Raw genomic sequence first — 14,834 nt, 5'->3', positions numbered from 1 at the left:
GGTATTATAAATTAAGATCGTGTTAAATTATTTAAGGTATTATAAATTAAGATCGTGTTTAATTATTTAGGAAACTAAGGTTCCAATTATCTCCTCAAAAATTACCAAAGATAAGTGTGTCTTTTCTCTTATGAAATTGACCCCTAAAGAAATTATCAAACAAACAAAAATCAATTCCCTCAGGCAAAGTAGACCTCATATGAATATGCCTATTTCTTTCATGTAGCCTTTCGTCATATAGATTCCAACGTTTCGACACATTCAGACATTTCTGGCTTTCAAATATTTTTATTTAAGTGTTCCTTTAAAAGGTTAATCAAAAATGCGCTCCGAATGAACAAAATCTATAAAGTTTATTATCAATTGCACAATTAATAATGAGGAGGAAAAAACACATATATATAGAAATCGATTTCTGACTTTTCTAACCGTTTTGTATCGTAATTGGTATTTACTAAAGAGATTAGTTTGTTTTTCAATTCTTATCATTGGCATGATTAATATCTACTCGCATGCATTCATCGGTATCAATTTCAATACAATTATAATGCTTTTCAGCTTAATCTTACTTTATCTTCTTTATACAGGATGATAGATACTTACATCAATATAATTTGCATTTGTATAATCATCGTTCTCATCATCAGCAACAGGTGTCAGTATAACTCGAGTGTGGTCATCTGAATTATAATTGAAATATTTTGAATCGAATTCCATGGATGTATTTAATAATTTTTAATAAACCTTCAAAATTTTAAACTGGTTATTGAGATTAATTAAAGTAACAATGTATTGGTATTTGAAATATCTTTGATTAGTTACATTAAAACTGATGATAAATGTGTTCTATATATACTTCTTTGATCTAGTTGATCTGTTATCATTTATTTCTTAAATGGTTATATAATTCACATCATGGGGGATGAAATTTTTCTAAGATGTGATTTATGCGGGAATTACAACATTATATTACTTCCCAAGATGATTACAAATTAAAGCTCTAAGGTCCATTGTTTATAAATGTGGTAAACCAGTTCTTACAAAGTGAAAACGCCTACTGCTGAGAACATTAAATTTCATTAAATCAAAACTCGGAATAATTTCGAGGCATCTTTCACCACCCATGGTTAGATTAAAAATCAACTTAAGTATAAACACTCACAAGCTATAATGTTCCCGTAACGATTTTTTATTTTGTTTTCCGACTTCTGTGCTACTTCACAGCACGCTGTTAGACCAGCCGGAATAAGCTGAAAGAAAGGGGTTACATTATACTGTAAAAAGATATGACTCATGGCTCGGCAGTCAAGTAAGCACGGCAAATTCATAACAGTTCTACTTCCTGTTAGCTTTGAAATGGAAAAAGTTTCTATGAAATGAATTATTCCGTCAATATAATCTAATTAAAAGCTGTGTACTGTTAGACCATGTAGAAATAATTACCCTGTATTCAGTACGAAATCCTTCCACATCATTTTCCTTCTTCTGTTTAACATAATCCCATAGATCTTCTACTCTTACTGATGGTATTACACAAGCACCTACATTACCATAAACAGGTTCAGTTTCTGCTATATTTTTTGTGGTGCATGGTTCAATTAGTGGTTCTAGTTCAACATCATCTATGTTAAAAAATAACAAAATGTGCTAGTAAATGTTCACTGAAGACACTATAGTATGTTAAATGTAAAACAGCTTTAATCAACAAGTCGAAAAATGCAAATAAGGGAAACACTGAAAAATAACAAAATTACAGACTAAGAAGTATTTTCTAAGTCCTGACAAAAATATAACTTTCAGTCCAAAATCTATTTATTATGTTTTTTTCTAAGCTATATTGACTCTGTCTTACATGTATATGAATTCGTACAATGAATTGTTTAAGAATAATCAATTATTACAACGAGGAATTTAAATGTGGCTTGTCCAATTTAAATTTTTATATTTTTTTTTTTCTTGTCAGGTACAAATGTGTGACCATGAAAAATCGACAAAGACAAACGAATTGTTTGTATGTACCAAACAAAAGCTTGTGTTAATATTGGATATTTTGAATAAAAAACAGAAAATACCTCCTGTGCCTTATAAAATGAAATGTTCAGTTGACATTCAAAGAGAATCCAAATAAAATCGATAGAAAAACTTGCTGGCCTTTCATACATTCTTTTTAGATTAAAGCTTTTCATGCAAAGCGAGAAAAAAACTGACAAAGGAAATGTATAGAACAATTTAATCTCAATATAGCTAACGATCTTATTTTGAAGTATTAGTTTTTAGATTCCTTAAGCAACTATTCCTTTAACTCGATTATCAAATGTAGGTGATAGAAACCTTAGAATATAAAGTCAAACTGGTTGCTGGTGGAATTTATAAAATATATGTTTTATACATTAAGGTGTCACTGGTTTGCATGATTACAACAAAATAAATGTTTACCCCAAAACACATTTTATTGTTCAATTACAAAATTATATTATGAAAATAATTTCTTATTATCTAATGTTGTATGTATTTGTCTTTGACTACTTTGACCGTTGGTCAATATTATTTTTTTTGTTTGTCTGGGTCTGTAATTAAGCTCCTTGAAAGAGTGACAAATAGAAAATAAACTGACAACGCCTGGCTAACAATAAAAGAAGACAAACAGACAAACAATAGAACACATGACACAACATAGAAAACTAAAGAATAAGCAACACGAACCCCACCAAAAACTAGGGGTGATCTCAGGTGCTCCAGACGGGTCAGTAGATCCTGTTCCACATGTGGCTCTCGTCGTGTTGCTTATGTTATAACAAATCCGGTAAATAGTCTAATTCGGTAGATCACATTCATGAAAGGGAAGGGGATTGTAGTTACGACGTAAAGAACATATCCGATATCATTTGTGAAACGCTTATTCCATAACGGTCAACCAACTCGTGATGGCGAGTTGAAATGTATGTAACAAATCAACTTCTTTATCATTTAGAAACAAAAGTAATTTCAGTTACATATCTTCTATCAACATAATTCAAATTAAATAAATAACCAAACAAAAAACTTAGAAATGTAAAGAATTACAACAAATATTTAAACATATCATCAACAATTTAAAAAAAAAAACAACACATTTATGAAGAAAAAATATACTTACTAGTATCAAATATCCTCATATTGAAGCATGCATAAACCAAATAGCAGAGTAATGTGTGTAAAGTGCAAGTTCACAATACCATTCTTAACTTAAAATAATAACTTTAGGAGAGTAGATTCAAAATTACAAGATTAAAATGAAGGAGCTTGGAGTGTTTCTCAGTAAAAACAATGCTAAAAACCAAAAGAGCAAGAAAATATTCATACATAGTGTATATTTGTAGATCTAAAACGTATAAATCAAATCAAAATCGTATGTGCAAAGTTTCTGAACATATTCGTACTAATTAATATCAATATGAATGTGACCATGAAATGACTTCATACTATTTATCTTACCACAAGGTGTGGATGGAGTTGATGTATCAGGTTCAGGTACTATAGTTGGTCCAAAGTTCGGCATCTCTGCCTTCTCTCTCTCTGATGCCATATGTCTCTTCCTATGAAAATTAGTTTCAAATCGCAGTTGAAGAATAACAATAATAAAAAATTATATCATACAATGCTAATGACAACATGCTAAAGAATTTTGATTATGATTCCTCGGCATGTAATTATTTCCAGCTGTACACCGCTGCTGTTTAATTGTTAGTCCCAAAGGGTATATGGGTACCGACATGAACATATTACAGAAATTGTTTTCGTTTAAAATATAATTGATAAATCTTAGTTTTAAATTATTAACATTTATGATTGTATATTCATAATGCATAGCTCTGAGTCTGTGTTATTGGTTTTGTATTTTCGATATATAAGCTCTTCAACGTTTGCATGAGGTTTTGATTTAAAAAGAAAAACTTAAGTCATCTCAGAGCGTCACTTAAGGTACAATATATGTCGTTATCCAGTAAAAGAATGCCGAATCATGTTGTATCATAAATCAGCATTAATTTAGTTTCTTGACTGTCAATTTAATCAAATATGTATTTGCTTTTGACCTTATTCGGTATGTAAATAATATTTTCGTTTGTTCAACCAACTAAGCACTGCATACCTCCATAAAAATAGAAGAAGTGCAAAGACTAGGATGAGAAGGATAAAAACAACCAAGACTGCAACAATAACTGGAACATGGTTTGCTTCGGGTGCTGGTTCTATACTAGCTGCTACCAAAAAAAATGGAAAACATTAAATTCACACGATAAAAAAAATCAATCTGAAAAATTAATCAACTGGAAGTTGTATCAAATGTGTTGCTTTTTTAAATTCTTCGTTATTAGGGAACAAAGGTTCGAAATCTCTCAGGCACTTCTGACTACTAACCCATGAAAATAATATAGTGTTAATTTCATTTACTACCTCTGGGTTGATATCAGTGCTGCAGGATAATTAGTCCCCAAGTATACAGAGGTCAACGATTTTGCATTGATATGATTTTTATGAATACGTACTTGAAATAGTATCATATGACATCTATATAATTTTACAGACATTTTATTGTAGTATTAGTTGACCTTGAAGAAGATACAATTTAGCTAAATCAACAATTAACGCTTTCACTCTAGCTAAAAGAAATTTACGCAACATATAGATTAAATATATATTTCTTTTATTGTTGTGTACATACCAAATACTTGTTTTTCTGCTTTTACAATCGATTGTCGAAGAATCTGCAAGAAAATAATCCGTTTCATTTACAGATGATGCATCTCCATACTATAACCATTTGCACTTAATTACTCAATGTTTCGTGTAAGTATGTTTTCTGTATGAAATAGATGTTTTCAAGTAGTATCTATACAAAGTTATATGAGTAAAGTGGTTGAGTTTATTTCAAGCAGAACTAATGATATTAAGGATTTTTTTAATTCAGCAATTCGTTTCAAATTAAGGTTTTTTCAGGTCCAACAGGTTACAATGGTTTACACTTTCAGTCTAACGTTTAAGACTTGTTGATTATTTAACGGCTTTATGGAAAATATTGAACAGTGACTTGACTAAATTTTCCATTATCTTCAATTAAATCCTCCACGTATTGTATTCAGACAAACTGTTCTTTATCAATTATTGTTTTTACCTTAGGGTTTTCCAAGAAACTATTACACTCGAACTTCTGTCGTGAAAACAAACTCTCTTTTATTCAGACAGATATTAATTTTGACATTTTAGATCTGTAAATATTGATTTAATATTTAATTATAAAGTGAATCCCCTAAAGAAAATGATTAACGATATTTTCCGTAATGCTATAACCTTAATTCTCTTAGAAGTCAACAAAGTGGAAGAAAACACTAGATTAACTAATGATAAACATACCTTCTAGACAAATTTAGAATGTTAAAATTGATTTAAATATAGTTTTGGAGTAGGAATCGAATTTATTTGTGGCTTGAATCAATCATATGTCCAAATGACCAGATGTTTTTCATTCAATTCGTAAAGGGTCAAAGAACAAGGTTTTTTTCAAGAAGTATTTTAATCATTCATTTCGGTAAGGGTCAAGAAACAAAGTTTTTTTCTGGATGTATTTGTATAACTTCTAAATGGAGAAATACTAATGCAAATCTCTAAAATTAGAACCAATGAAATACTGTTAGCATCAAACTAACCATTTCTTAAGAACAAAAACAAAAACCATTCCCAATTCAAATAACTTGAAAAAACTACTCACATTGATTTTTATCTCAGTATAAATGTATTTTAAAAAATCCTCTAGGATACTTGCCATGTTCTTGCAATATCAAGTTCAACAGAAAGTGCCGATTGACGCAATTTTACATAGCAGCCAAACAGAAGGGAAAAAAGGCGGAACTTGCAAAGTGGACAACCAAAACCAACTCTGTCCAATTTACCTATCTTCCAGTCTAAAATACCCACCTTTCATCCCGAACGAGTATTTTCACAGTACCTTCCAATTGTATGCATGTTTTGATTTGTTCTCGTCCTGAACATGTATGAAATATTTGTCACTGGACGTTAAACAACACACAATCAATCATTATTATTGAAACCATTATGACCTATAATGAAAACATCCCTAAAAACAGAGGTCACAAAGACCCTGCAATATTCATCTTGTATATATATACATTGTATTCAATAAATATAAATATCTTTACTGTAAAAGAACATTCTGCAATGGTAAGCCTATATGATAAGATATAAGTTCGAAATTGAAATAATCTTCTTGAAAAAGCCCAAATTCAATTTTCGAAAGTCCTCATAAATTTCATGTAAGGAAAGGACAGTTCTTATTATTCTTATTATCAAGAAATTTATTAGGGACTTTCCGTTTTGAATTTTCCTCGTAGTTCAGTATTGTTGTGATTTCACTTTCATTACTAACTTACTCCATCTACCATAGCAAATGCTCCATACCAAACATCATACTCTTTAGATGGTGACAGGGGTGCATTGTAGAAACCATTGTATGTTTGATTGTCCCCAACAACAAAGTTGCCAAACACGTGTGGTTGTTGTTTATTTAATTGTGCTGTTACATAGGCTCTAGAACCCAAAGCAACTGCTGTTGAAAAGTCAAGACGAACGTCCTTTATCATCTCCGGAACTTCCCTCTTGGCAACTCTCTTTGTCTCCTCCACTATTACTCTGTAAAAACTAAAGCACACAAAACTTGATCATTATTATATCAACATTAAATGATTAAATAATTATTCAATAGTTCGTTTCTATGTATGTTGGATTTGTCGTTTGTTTTTGTTGCACTTCAGTTTCTATTGTTTCGTTGTTTTTCTATTATGGTTGATTTTTAGTTTTTAACCAGGATTTGTTTTCTTTCAATCGATTTATGACTTTTGAACAGCGGTATACGATTGTTGTCTTTATTTAGATGCATTCATAACAATATTGTTATTTGGAATTCATATACATGGTCATTAAATGATTGTGTTGAAAGAGATACTACAGAAATGTCATATATTTGACCTGTCTGTGTCTGTAACATTTATTAACAAAGATGTAGGATAACTAACATTTAAACTAACTGTAGTATGACCTTGCAATATAGGTGAACAATAAAGAGTACAGCTTAAATCTAAAAGTGTGTTGACCCAGATAAAGGATGATAAATAGATTGCCAAAAGAAACAACATAGGAGAAGTTGAAAGGAACATTTTTCAGAAAACAAAAATCTGAAAATTAAGTCTTGCACATCCATGGTATAAGTTTGGTATCCGTCTTGTTAGTTATGACAATTACCAATGTATTCGAACAGCGGTGTACTACTGTTGCCTTCAGGGTTTCCCCTGGGTCAATTATTTTTTTCGCCACCTCTTTCGCCAAAACAATATATTTTTCGCCACTTTATTATTTTTTTCGCAAAGTATTATAGATATATTTTTCGTTTAAAATTTACCTTTTTTTCTACCCCCCCCCCTTTCCCTTAAATAAGATGATTTTGACCCGTTGTGTCTATGATTATTCTCTAAAACTTATTTTAGAATCTACATTTTAATGAATAAACACTAAACATTTACTTTAAAACCACAGATTTTTTTAACTTAAAAGGGGGAAATATTCATTGTATTTTAAACAACTTTTCTAAATGAGGGGGCCAATATACTTTTAACAATAAAGAAGATATAAGTCTTGGAATACAACAAAATTAATGGACGTGTTTTGATCATATAATACCAGTATAGTTCGTAAGGAAAGTTTCTTTAAAAGAAAAATACTGATGCCCTTTTGTACTAAGAAGTGGTTTTTACAACAAAACAAAAGCTTTTATCACATGAAATTGATTCTCATTTCATGTGTAGTCATTGCATTGAAGGGTTACTCTCATTCGAGGGGTTGTTCCCAACCTTTTGGATAGATTTCTTCATAACGACAGTTTTCTTTTCTTGACCATCGTAAATGAAAAAGTTGAGACGTAAAACTATGCTTGAAACACGTGTGTCACTCAAACGAATTTAGAGTAGTCTCCCTAATCAATTACCTATATTAAAGTCAAAGGATAATTAAAGTTTTAAATCGGAGATTTTTCTTGCTTTTGAACATTTTCGTCACAACAAAAACTTTCTTTTCTAAACTATCTTTAAAAGGAGAGGAGACGTCAAAAGTTTGCTTCAAACACGTGTGTCGCAAAGTGGTAAATAAATTCTGTATGTGACATTTAGTGGAAGCCATTTGACCATATCATTTTCCAAGGCCGTGGCGCATGTTCATTTAAAGTGAGGCAAATCGCCGAGCGGAGCGAGTCTAAATTTTTTTAGCCTTTTTTATGGGGGTTCGGGTGTCTGAAACAGGAGAAGCTAGCTTATTTCAGCATTACTATTTGTAATAAAAAACAAAAAAAATATAACAGAAATGCGTTATTTTTATTAGCTAGCCTATAAGTAAATATTAAAATAATCTCTGTTGGTCAAACAACTTTCCAATTTTCCTGTGTGTGACCTGTACTATCGAAAAGCTTCAACATACGTTCTTATGTATATACATGAATATATATTTATGTCCAGTAGCAAGTTATAAGCTTCTTGAAGACGAGAACATTTTATAAATATTTTCAAACAATACCAAAAATATATTTCATACTTTTTTATTAAAGATAAATAAAAATCATGAATTGCCTTATACACCAAAGACTTCCATAGAAAAGGCGCTTCATGATTTGTTTAAATTAATTATGAATATTTTTTTTTTTTTTTTTTGGTCAATGAATTATTTTACCGATTAGCATTTGTTGTTCAGTGAGTTGATATTGTAAACATTGGTAGCTATACCGTTATCGATTCAAAAATAAACCAAGGAAAGTAATAAGCCAGCATACTTATAGGGGGTGATAAGACTCATGAGTTACCTTTTTCATCTTTTTTTCTCTTTGAAGAACCCGTCTTCAATCAGTTTTGTAACGACATTAAGATTTGTTTCCATATTTTTATTTTTATTTGTATTCGGAACACTTATTTTTTTACCGTCACCGCTATGGTAAAAGCTGCAATCGCTGCTGCAGAGTGGACACACTGTATGTAGTGTGCCGGTAGATAATTGGAAACTCGAAACTCGCATATTGATAATGTAAAATACATAATTAAAAAAAAATGACACTTCTAAAGTTTGGTCGTCGTTTCAAAAGTGAGGCATTTGCCGCATTTGCCTCCATTACGCTACGGCCCTGTTTTCTCAAACAATTCAATCAACACCTTTATTAATTAGTCCTTTGTTGTCGATAGATATAAAATGCAATCAGCTGATTATTGATTTTCTGTCCTAATATTAATGAGGTCAAGGTGAATTCCGAGTATTGTCTGATCGGGTAAAGTCCGAGAAACTCGAAAAGTAAATAAACAAGATGGAGGAAAATAAATCGTTATATATATTTTTTTCGCCAAATTCTTTCGCAAATGACGAATTTTTATCGCCATAATTATTATTTTTTCGAAAATTGCGAAAATGGCGACCGCCAGCGGAAACCCTGGTTGCCTTTATGTGTTTACCTAAACATTTATCTTTGAGTTTTGTTCATCAGTGAACCAACTCTGATCATAAAGATGTGGATTAGGCAAGATTGGTGACCGCTAATTTGTGTTCATAAAACTATGTGTTAAAATATTAACATCTTACTAAATTCGACACCTTTACCTTAAAGGCGATCTTCCAACCTTAACTTTACATTTTTTATACGATTTTGGAACATCTGAATACAATATGATTGCAGCAGAAAACTATAAGTTACAGACGTCTTGAAAGCTGAGACACGATATTAAATTTTTATATATTAATATTGCACTTAACTTCATAAAGGTGGTTACTGATTTCTGATGCGATTCCCCCGGTTTCTGTTTTTTTATCGCGATTTAATTCTTCTTAATCAATTGGCGAAATTTTAGCATCGGTAAGTTACATTATTCATCTCAGTTTGTATTGAAAAAGAAAATGAAATAATCGTTTTTCCCCAATTCAAAATATATTTAAGGTACTTTTGAACAGCTGTATTCTACTGTTGCCTTTATTTACGTACTTTTAAATTCATTTGAATCCCATCATTGTTAATTTGATGACCTTTGTTCATTTTATATAAATGATTTTTGTATTCTTAATTAAAGTCTCATTATACAACTCAACCCTATAAACACCATTTACCTCACAGTTGGGTCTAACACTTGTCCTATCTTTATTGTAATAGTTGTATCTGTCCTATCAACAATACTAGGAACCGGTGGCTCTTTTAACTCTACAAAGAAAATTGCAATGCTTGAACAAACTAGGTTAAATTTCCACCATATCTTTGAAACTTCAATGATTTCATCGATGAAATAAGAATGGAACAGCTAAAAGAAACATGTGTTTGTCTTTCAAGACATTATAAAGTTTGAATAATCAAGATAATTACCTGATGACTGTGTCCAGACAACTATGTTTGTTGCAGTACCAATACCTGCTCGACTACTTGCACTGATAGAACATAGATACTTTGTAGCAGGATGAAGATCCGTGAATAAATGAGACTGTTTATCCATTGGAACGTGTGCCTCTTTAATATGCGAGTCCATAAAAGACAATGTGGCTTCAGCTTTACAACGTACCTGAAGCATACAAGTAATCAAGTTAAAGGATCAAGACTAATAACACATCAAGATACTAAAAACTAAAAACACTGAACACTTATTTTCTATTGAAAAGTGGGTAAAATAATTCAACTTATTTTTGTCATTTGAATTAGTTCTTTATAAAAGGATATGTAATGAAAATCATTTCATCTATGCACAGAACAGAAAAATCTATTAACAGTTATATGGAATCATTAAATGAGAATGCAAGACCATTTGAATATAGTGCTTGTCACTTTCTATTACAAGTTCTTTCTTTCCTGTTTATTTCTACTTACAAGATAATAAAGCAGCTTGCCATTCGTTATTGTTGAATGCTCCCATTCCAATGTAATAGAAGTATCTGACCTCGAAGTGTTCCGAAATAATGCAATTTTCGACGGCACTGAAACATACATATAAAACATTTCTATAAAATACATCTATTAAATTGCATTTCTACAGAGTGATGTAACAACAAAAAATAGTTTTTGCAGATAAAGATACATAGATTGATTAAATAAAGATAGAATTCTTAAGATTTGTTATAAAATAATCTGTTTTAAGAGCAAGCAAGAAAAGTAATTTCCTGTTCCTTAATATTGATGAGTGATAAATAATAATGAGTAGATGATGATTAATTTTTAACTAATAATTCACAAAATATGTTATAAATATAATCTGTACTGCTCATATTAAATAAACTAGACCACTCGTAAATCATAGAACAAGAAACTTTGCTTAAGTTAACAAGCTATTAAAATCGAAATGTCTTCAGTGATATTTTAAGTGGTTTCCTACTTACAGTTTTCGTCTGTAAAGCCGACAAAATAGGACGGATCTCCTAATCCTGCAGAATTGGTGGCTTGTACCTATTTAAATAATCAAAATAGCTTACTTCATCTGTTTCTTTTCCATTATTGAATTTAGAAAGCAAGAAATGCATTTATATTTCAGTATACAAGATGTTATGCATTTTCAATTTCCAAAATAAATAACATGAAAGGGTCGAATAACACATTTTGGTCATTTCATTGCATTTAGTTGAAATCTGTTTAAATACTAGGGTCTAGGAAATCAGACAAGGCTTATTTATCATTTATGTATAAATCTTTGATGTAAACTAGTTAATTGATTGACCAATAATGATGTAAATAGATAAAAGCTGTAAGCTGACTGTGTGTACCTCTATATTATATTTAGTATTTGGTTCTAGGTCAGTTATGCTATGCTCCACGTTCAGAGAGTTAGAAACAACTTCCAATCCAGTTTTGGTTGATAATTGATTGGTAGCCTTCCAATATGCTAAGTGATATGTATTGACCACAGAGTAAGGAGAGTATGGTTGTTCCCATGCAACAGTTATCGTTGTGCTGGTACTTTTCACCTTCCTTAAATTCCGTGGCTGAAGGGGTGCTGAAAGTAAGCAAAATAATGTACCGTCAGGGTAGAAGTTATCAATGATTGCTTTTGTAAAATCAAAATCATCTTAGATTGCTTTATTTAAATCGAAGTTTTAAATTGGTATGCAAAACAGTGATTTGATAATTCTGAGAAATTATAAAAACAAATGGTTCACCTTTGTACAAATTATACGAAATTAAATACGTGTGTTGACTTATTCTTCATTATTATTTAATGAATTGTTTAATAATTTTTCTGTATCATTATGGTTATGAATATAAGATATTCATTCATTCAATGACCTGCATGGGAACTTGAGTAGTAATTGTCAGATAATAATGTAATTATATCTCAAACAACCATTAGTCAAAGTATCATTTTTATTACACATGATTTGATTTAAAAGCTTTTATGGCTCAACCATTTTACTAGATAAATGATCTCGATCTCTTTTCAAAGTAAAAAAAAACATAGTGGCAAATGTAATCTGAATTTAACAGCTTTAAAAATAAATAGCATACTTGTCTTGGGAGTTTTTGCACATTTCCTTTCGGATTTTGGACTAACGAACGATCGGTCATTACTGAAACTCATTCTGACACAATATTCCGTTCCAGGATTAAGGTCGGAAACTAAAACACTTTTTCTGTTTTTAGCATCAGCCGGTGTGTCTCCTGAGACATGGACAGCTTGTGGTTGAAATCCTTTCCAACTGCTTGTGATAAACACTTGGTATTTAGCTATATTGTCACAATTCCATGTGGACTTTGCAGCGTCCTAAAGATAAAAAAAAAATGGAAAGATATTTAAAAGCACAATTCCACGAGGATTTTTAGACATCTTACAACAAATCAATCATCATGTTAAAACGGATACAATTAGAGTGGTAATTGGTTTACATTGAAGATAAAAACGACAGAAAGAAGAATTATCTGTCAATTTATTCCAGTAATGGCAATCAATATTTCAAAAGTGACTTATTTTTACAAACATAATTAAATAATTGTCCTTTTTATGTAGACACTTAATTTGTCTCCTATCCCTGCAGACAATTATCCACTTGTGATAAAATCATTTATTTCTTGTTCAATGTAATTGTTTCTTACTGTAATAATTTATTTCAAAGGAAGGTTCTTACAGTTCTATAACCGTCGACTTCGTTAAGTGTGTAAATTTTAAGATGTGAAATGTCAGAGATCAACCCGTAGTAATTGAAATTTTCATAACTTGCACTTACCGTCCATAGTACAATTATTTGAGTTTGAGGATAAGATGTATTGTACTCAAAATCAGCAGTCAACTCATCAATGATTGGTGGCGAATTTGGTGCTGTAAAAAATACAATTACCTACATTAAATCAAAATCATAATCGTATACCTCTTCATTTTGATATAGATGTATGATACTGGTTTTATGACTCATAGCAAATTCAACATAATCTTAATCAGTTGCACTCAAAGCCAATATCTAAAAATGCTGAATACAAATGGATTTTAACAATTAAGAATTTGGTGTTGATGGTGTAAATAACAATTGTTTTATTTTCGGTTTAATTCGTAAATTCAGCCGAAGCCAAAACAATTGTCATTTATTATGAACAACTTCTCCAAACTCTTGTGGCTTAACATAGTGTCTAAACACTTGGTTATCATCAAATACTGCCTATTGGCCTCCAGATGTCTTATCGTTGACATATACATCACATCTGATTATGATTCCATGAAATGATCCAAACCAAAAACTAAGATTCAAATGGGCTGTATCATTATCTAAAATATTATAGATATGTTCATTGTCCGTATCCCAAATGAAAATATTATCACACCATTGGTTAAATGTTCATTATTTGTTCTGTTCTTTGTCACTCACCATGTTTTAAAATATAACCAAGCTAGAATTCAATTCTGAAACGACGAATCGGAAACAGTTATGCGAGTATAGAAATATAGACGACTGGGTGGATGGTAACGTCGAAAACAGACGATCATCGAGCAGCATCACTTTCAAAAACCGGTAGTTGTAGAAATATAAACATATGCAATCGATTTCAGCGCACGACAAGGGTTTTAGAACATATCCATTCCTTTATGATAGGAAAACTTGGCATCAAACACTGCTAATGTTTTATTTTGTATTATCAGACCACTACATTTGAAAAACCTTTATGCTTTACATTTTCACCTTTTCGTAATTTATTATCTAACAGTTTACCTGAGCATTTAGTTTTGGTGTATAGAATAGCACCAAGTGGTCCATCTCCGCCATCGCCATCTCTCCTGACAGAAACTCTAATGGCATATTCTGTGTTAGGATCAAGATCATTTAACGTATAACGACACATCCCACGACAGTTCATATGTGTTACTATCCCATACTTTTCAGGTGATCTTCCAACCTTGTTCATCCAAACGTCATACCATAGAATAGGAGGGTCTCCTACGTCACCGCGTGATCTACTCCACGGTGGCCATTCAATAATCACAGATGAAATTCCAGGACCTTTCACAGACACATTTGGAGCATTCTTCAGCAAAGGTAATTCTAAAATATGGACAAAACTTGAACAGATATAGATGTATTGTTTTACATTGACTGATAAATTAATGAAAATCAAACGTTATATATTAGACCGCAACGGTTATTTCTTGAACTGAAATTCAGACAACAGTCGTTGTCTATATTTCGAAGTTTTCTCAGTTTGTATCTCACTATTCTTGGTAACTTTCCGGATGAGAATAAACATCTGAAGATAAACATAATGATAAGTCGTAAAAACATTTGCAGACTGAACAATTTTCCATGTT

At 31.1% G+C, this 14,834-nt stretch overlaps 1 protein-coding gene across 3 annotated transcripts in view; it reads right to left on the bottom strand.

The window, feature by feature from the left end:
- Positions 1-14,834, bottom strand: part of LOC143050707 (receptor-type tyrosine-protein phosphatase mu-like) — a 54,966-nt gene that overhangs the window by 16,381 nt on the left and 23,751 nt on the right. Inside the window, exons 7-21 of one of the 3 annotated variants that reach the window (XM_076223850.1) lie at positions 14,242-14,571; positions 13,267-13,358; positions 12,551-12,806; positions 11,812-12,041; positions 11,431-11,497; positions 10,925-11,031; positions 10,430-10,622; positions 10,180-10,270; positions 6,426-6,693; positions 4,703-4,745; positions 4,130-4,241; positions 3,475-3,575; positions 1,444-1,541; positions 1,163-1,250; positions 604-680 (exon numbers count right to left, since the gene is read on the bottom strand). In XM_076223850.1, the coding sequence (XP_076079965.1) occupies positions 604-680; positions 1,163-1,250; positions 1,444-1,541; positions 3,475-3,575; positions 4,130-4,241; positions 4,703-4,745; positions 6,426-6,693; positions 10,180-10,270; positions 10,430-10,622; positions 10,925-11,031; positions 11,431-11,497; positions 11,812-12,041; positions 12,551-12,806; positions 13,267-13,358; positions 14,242-14,571 (2,153 nt within the window). Of the gene's footprint in view, positions 1-603; positions 681-1,162; positions 1,251-1,443; positions 1,623-3,474; positions 3,576-4,129; positions 4,242-4,702; positions 4,746-6,425; positions 6,694-10,179; positions 10,271-10,429; positions 10,623-10,924; positions 11,032-11,430; positions 11,498-11,811; positions 12,042-12,550; positions 12,807-13,266; positions 13,359-14,241; positions 14,572-14,834 lie in introns of all 3 variants that reach the window. The other 2 variants (XM_076223843.1, XM_076223845.1) reach the window with 2 other exon arrangements.

The sequence above is a fragment of the Mytilus galloprovincialis genome, chromosome 1, assembly GCF_965363235.1.
Source record: "Mytilus galloprovincialis chromosome 1, xbMytGall1.hap1.1, whole genome shotgun sequence".
Lineage (NCBI taxonomy): Eukaryota > Metazoa > Mollusca > Bivalvia > Mytilida > Mytilidae > Mytilus > Mytilus galloprovincialis.
Note: the sequence above shows the minus strand (reverse complement) of the source record. Positions and strands in the feature narration are given on the sequence as shown.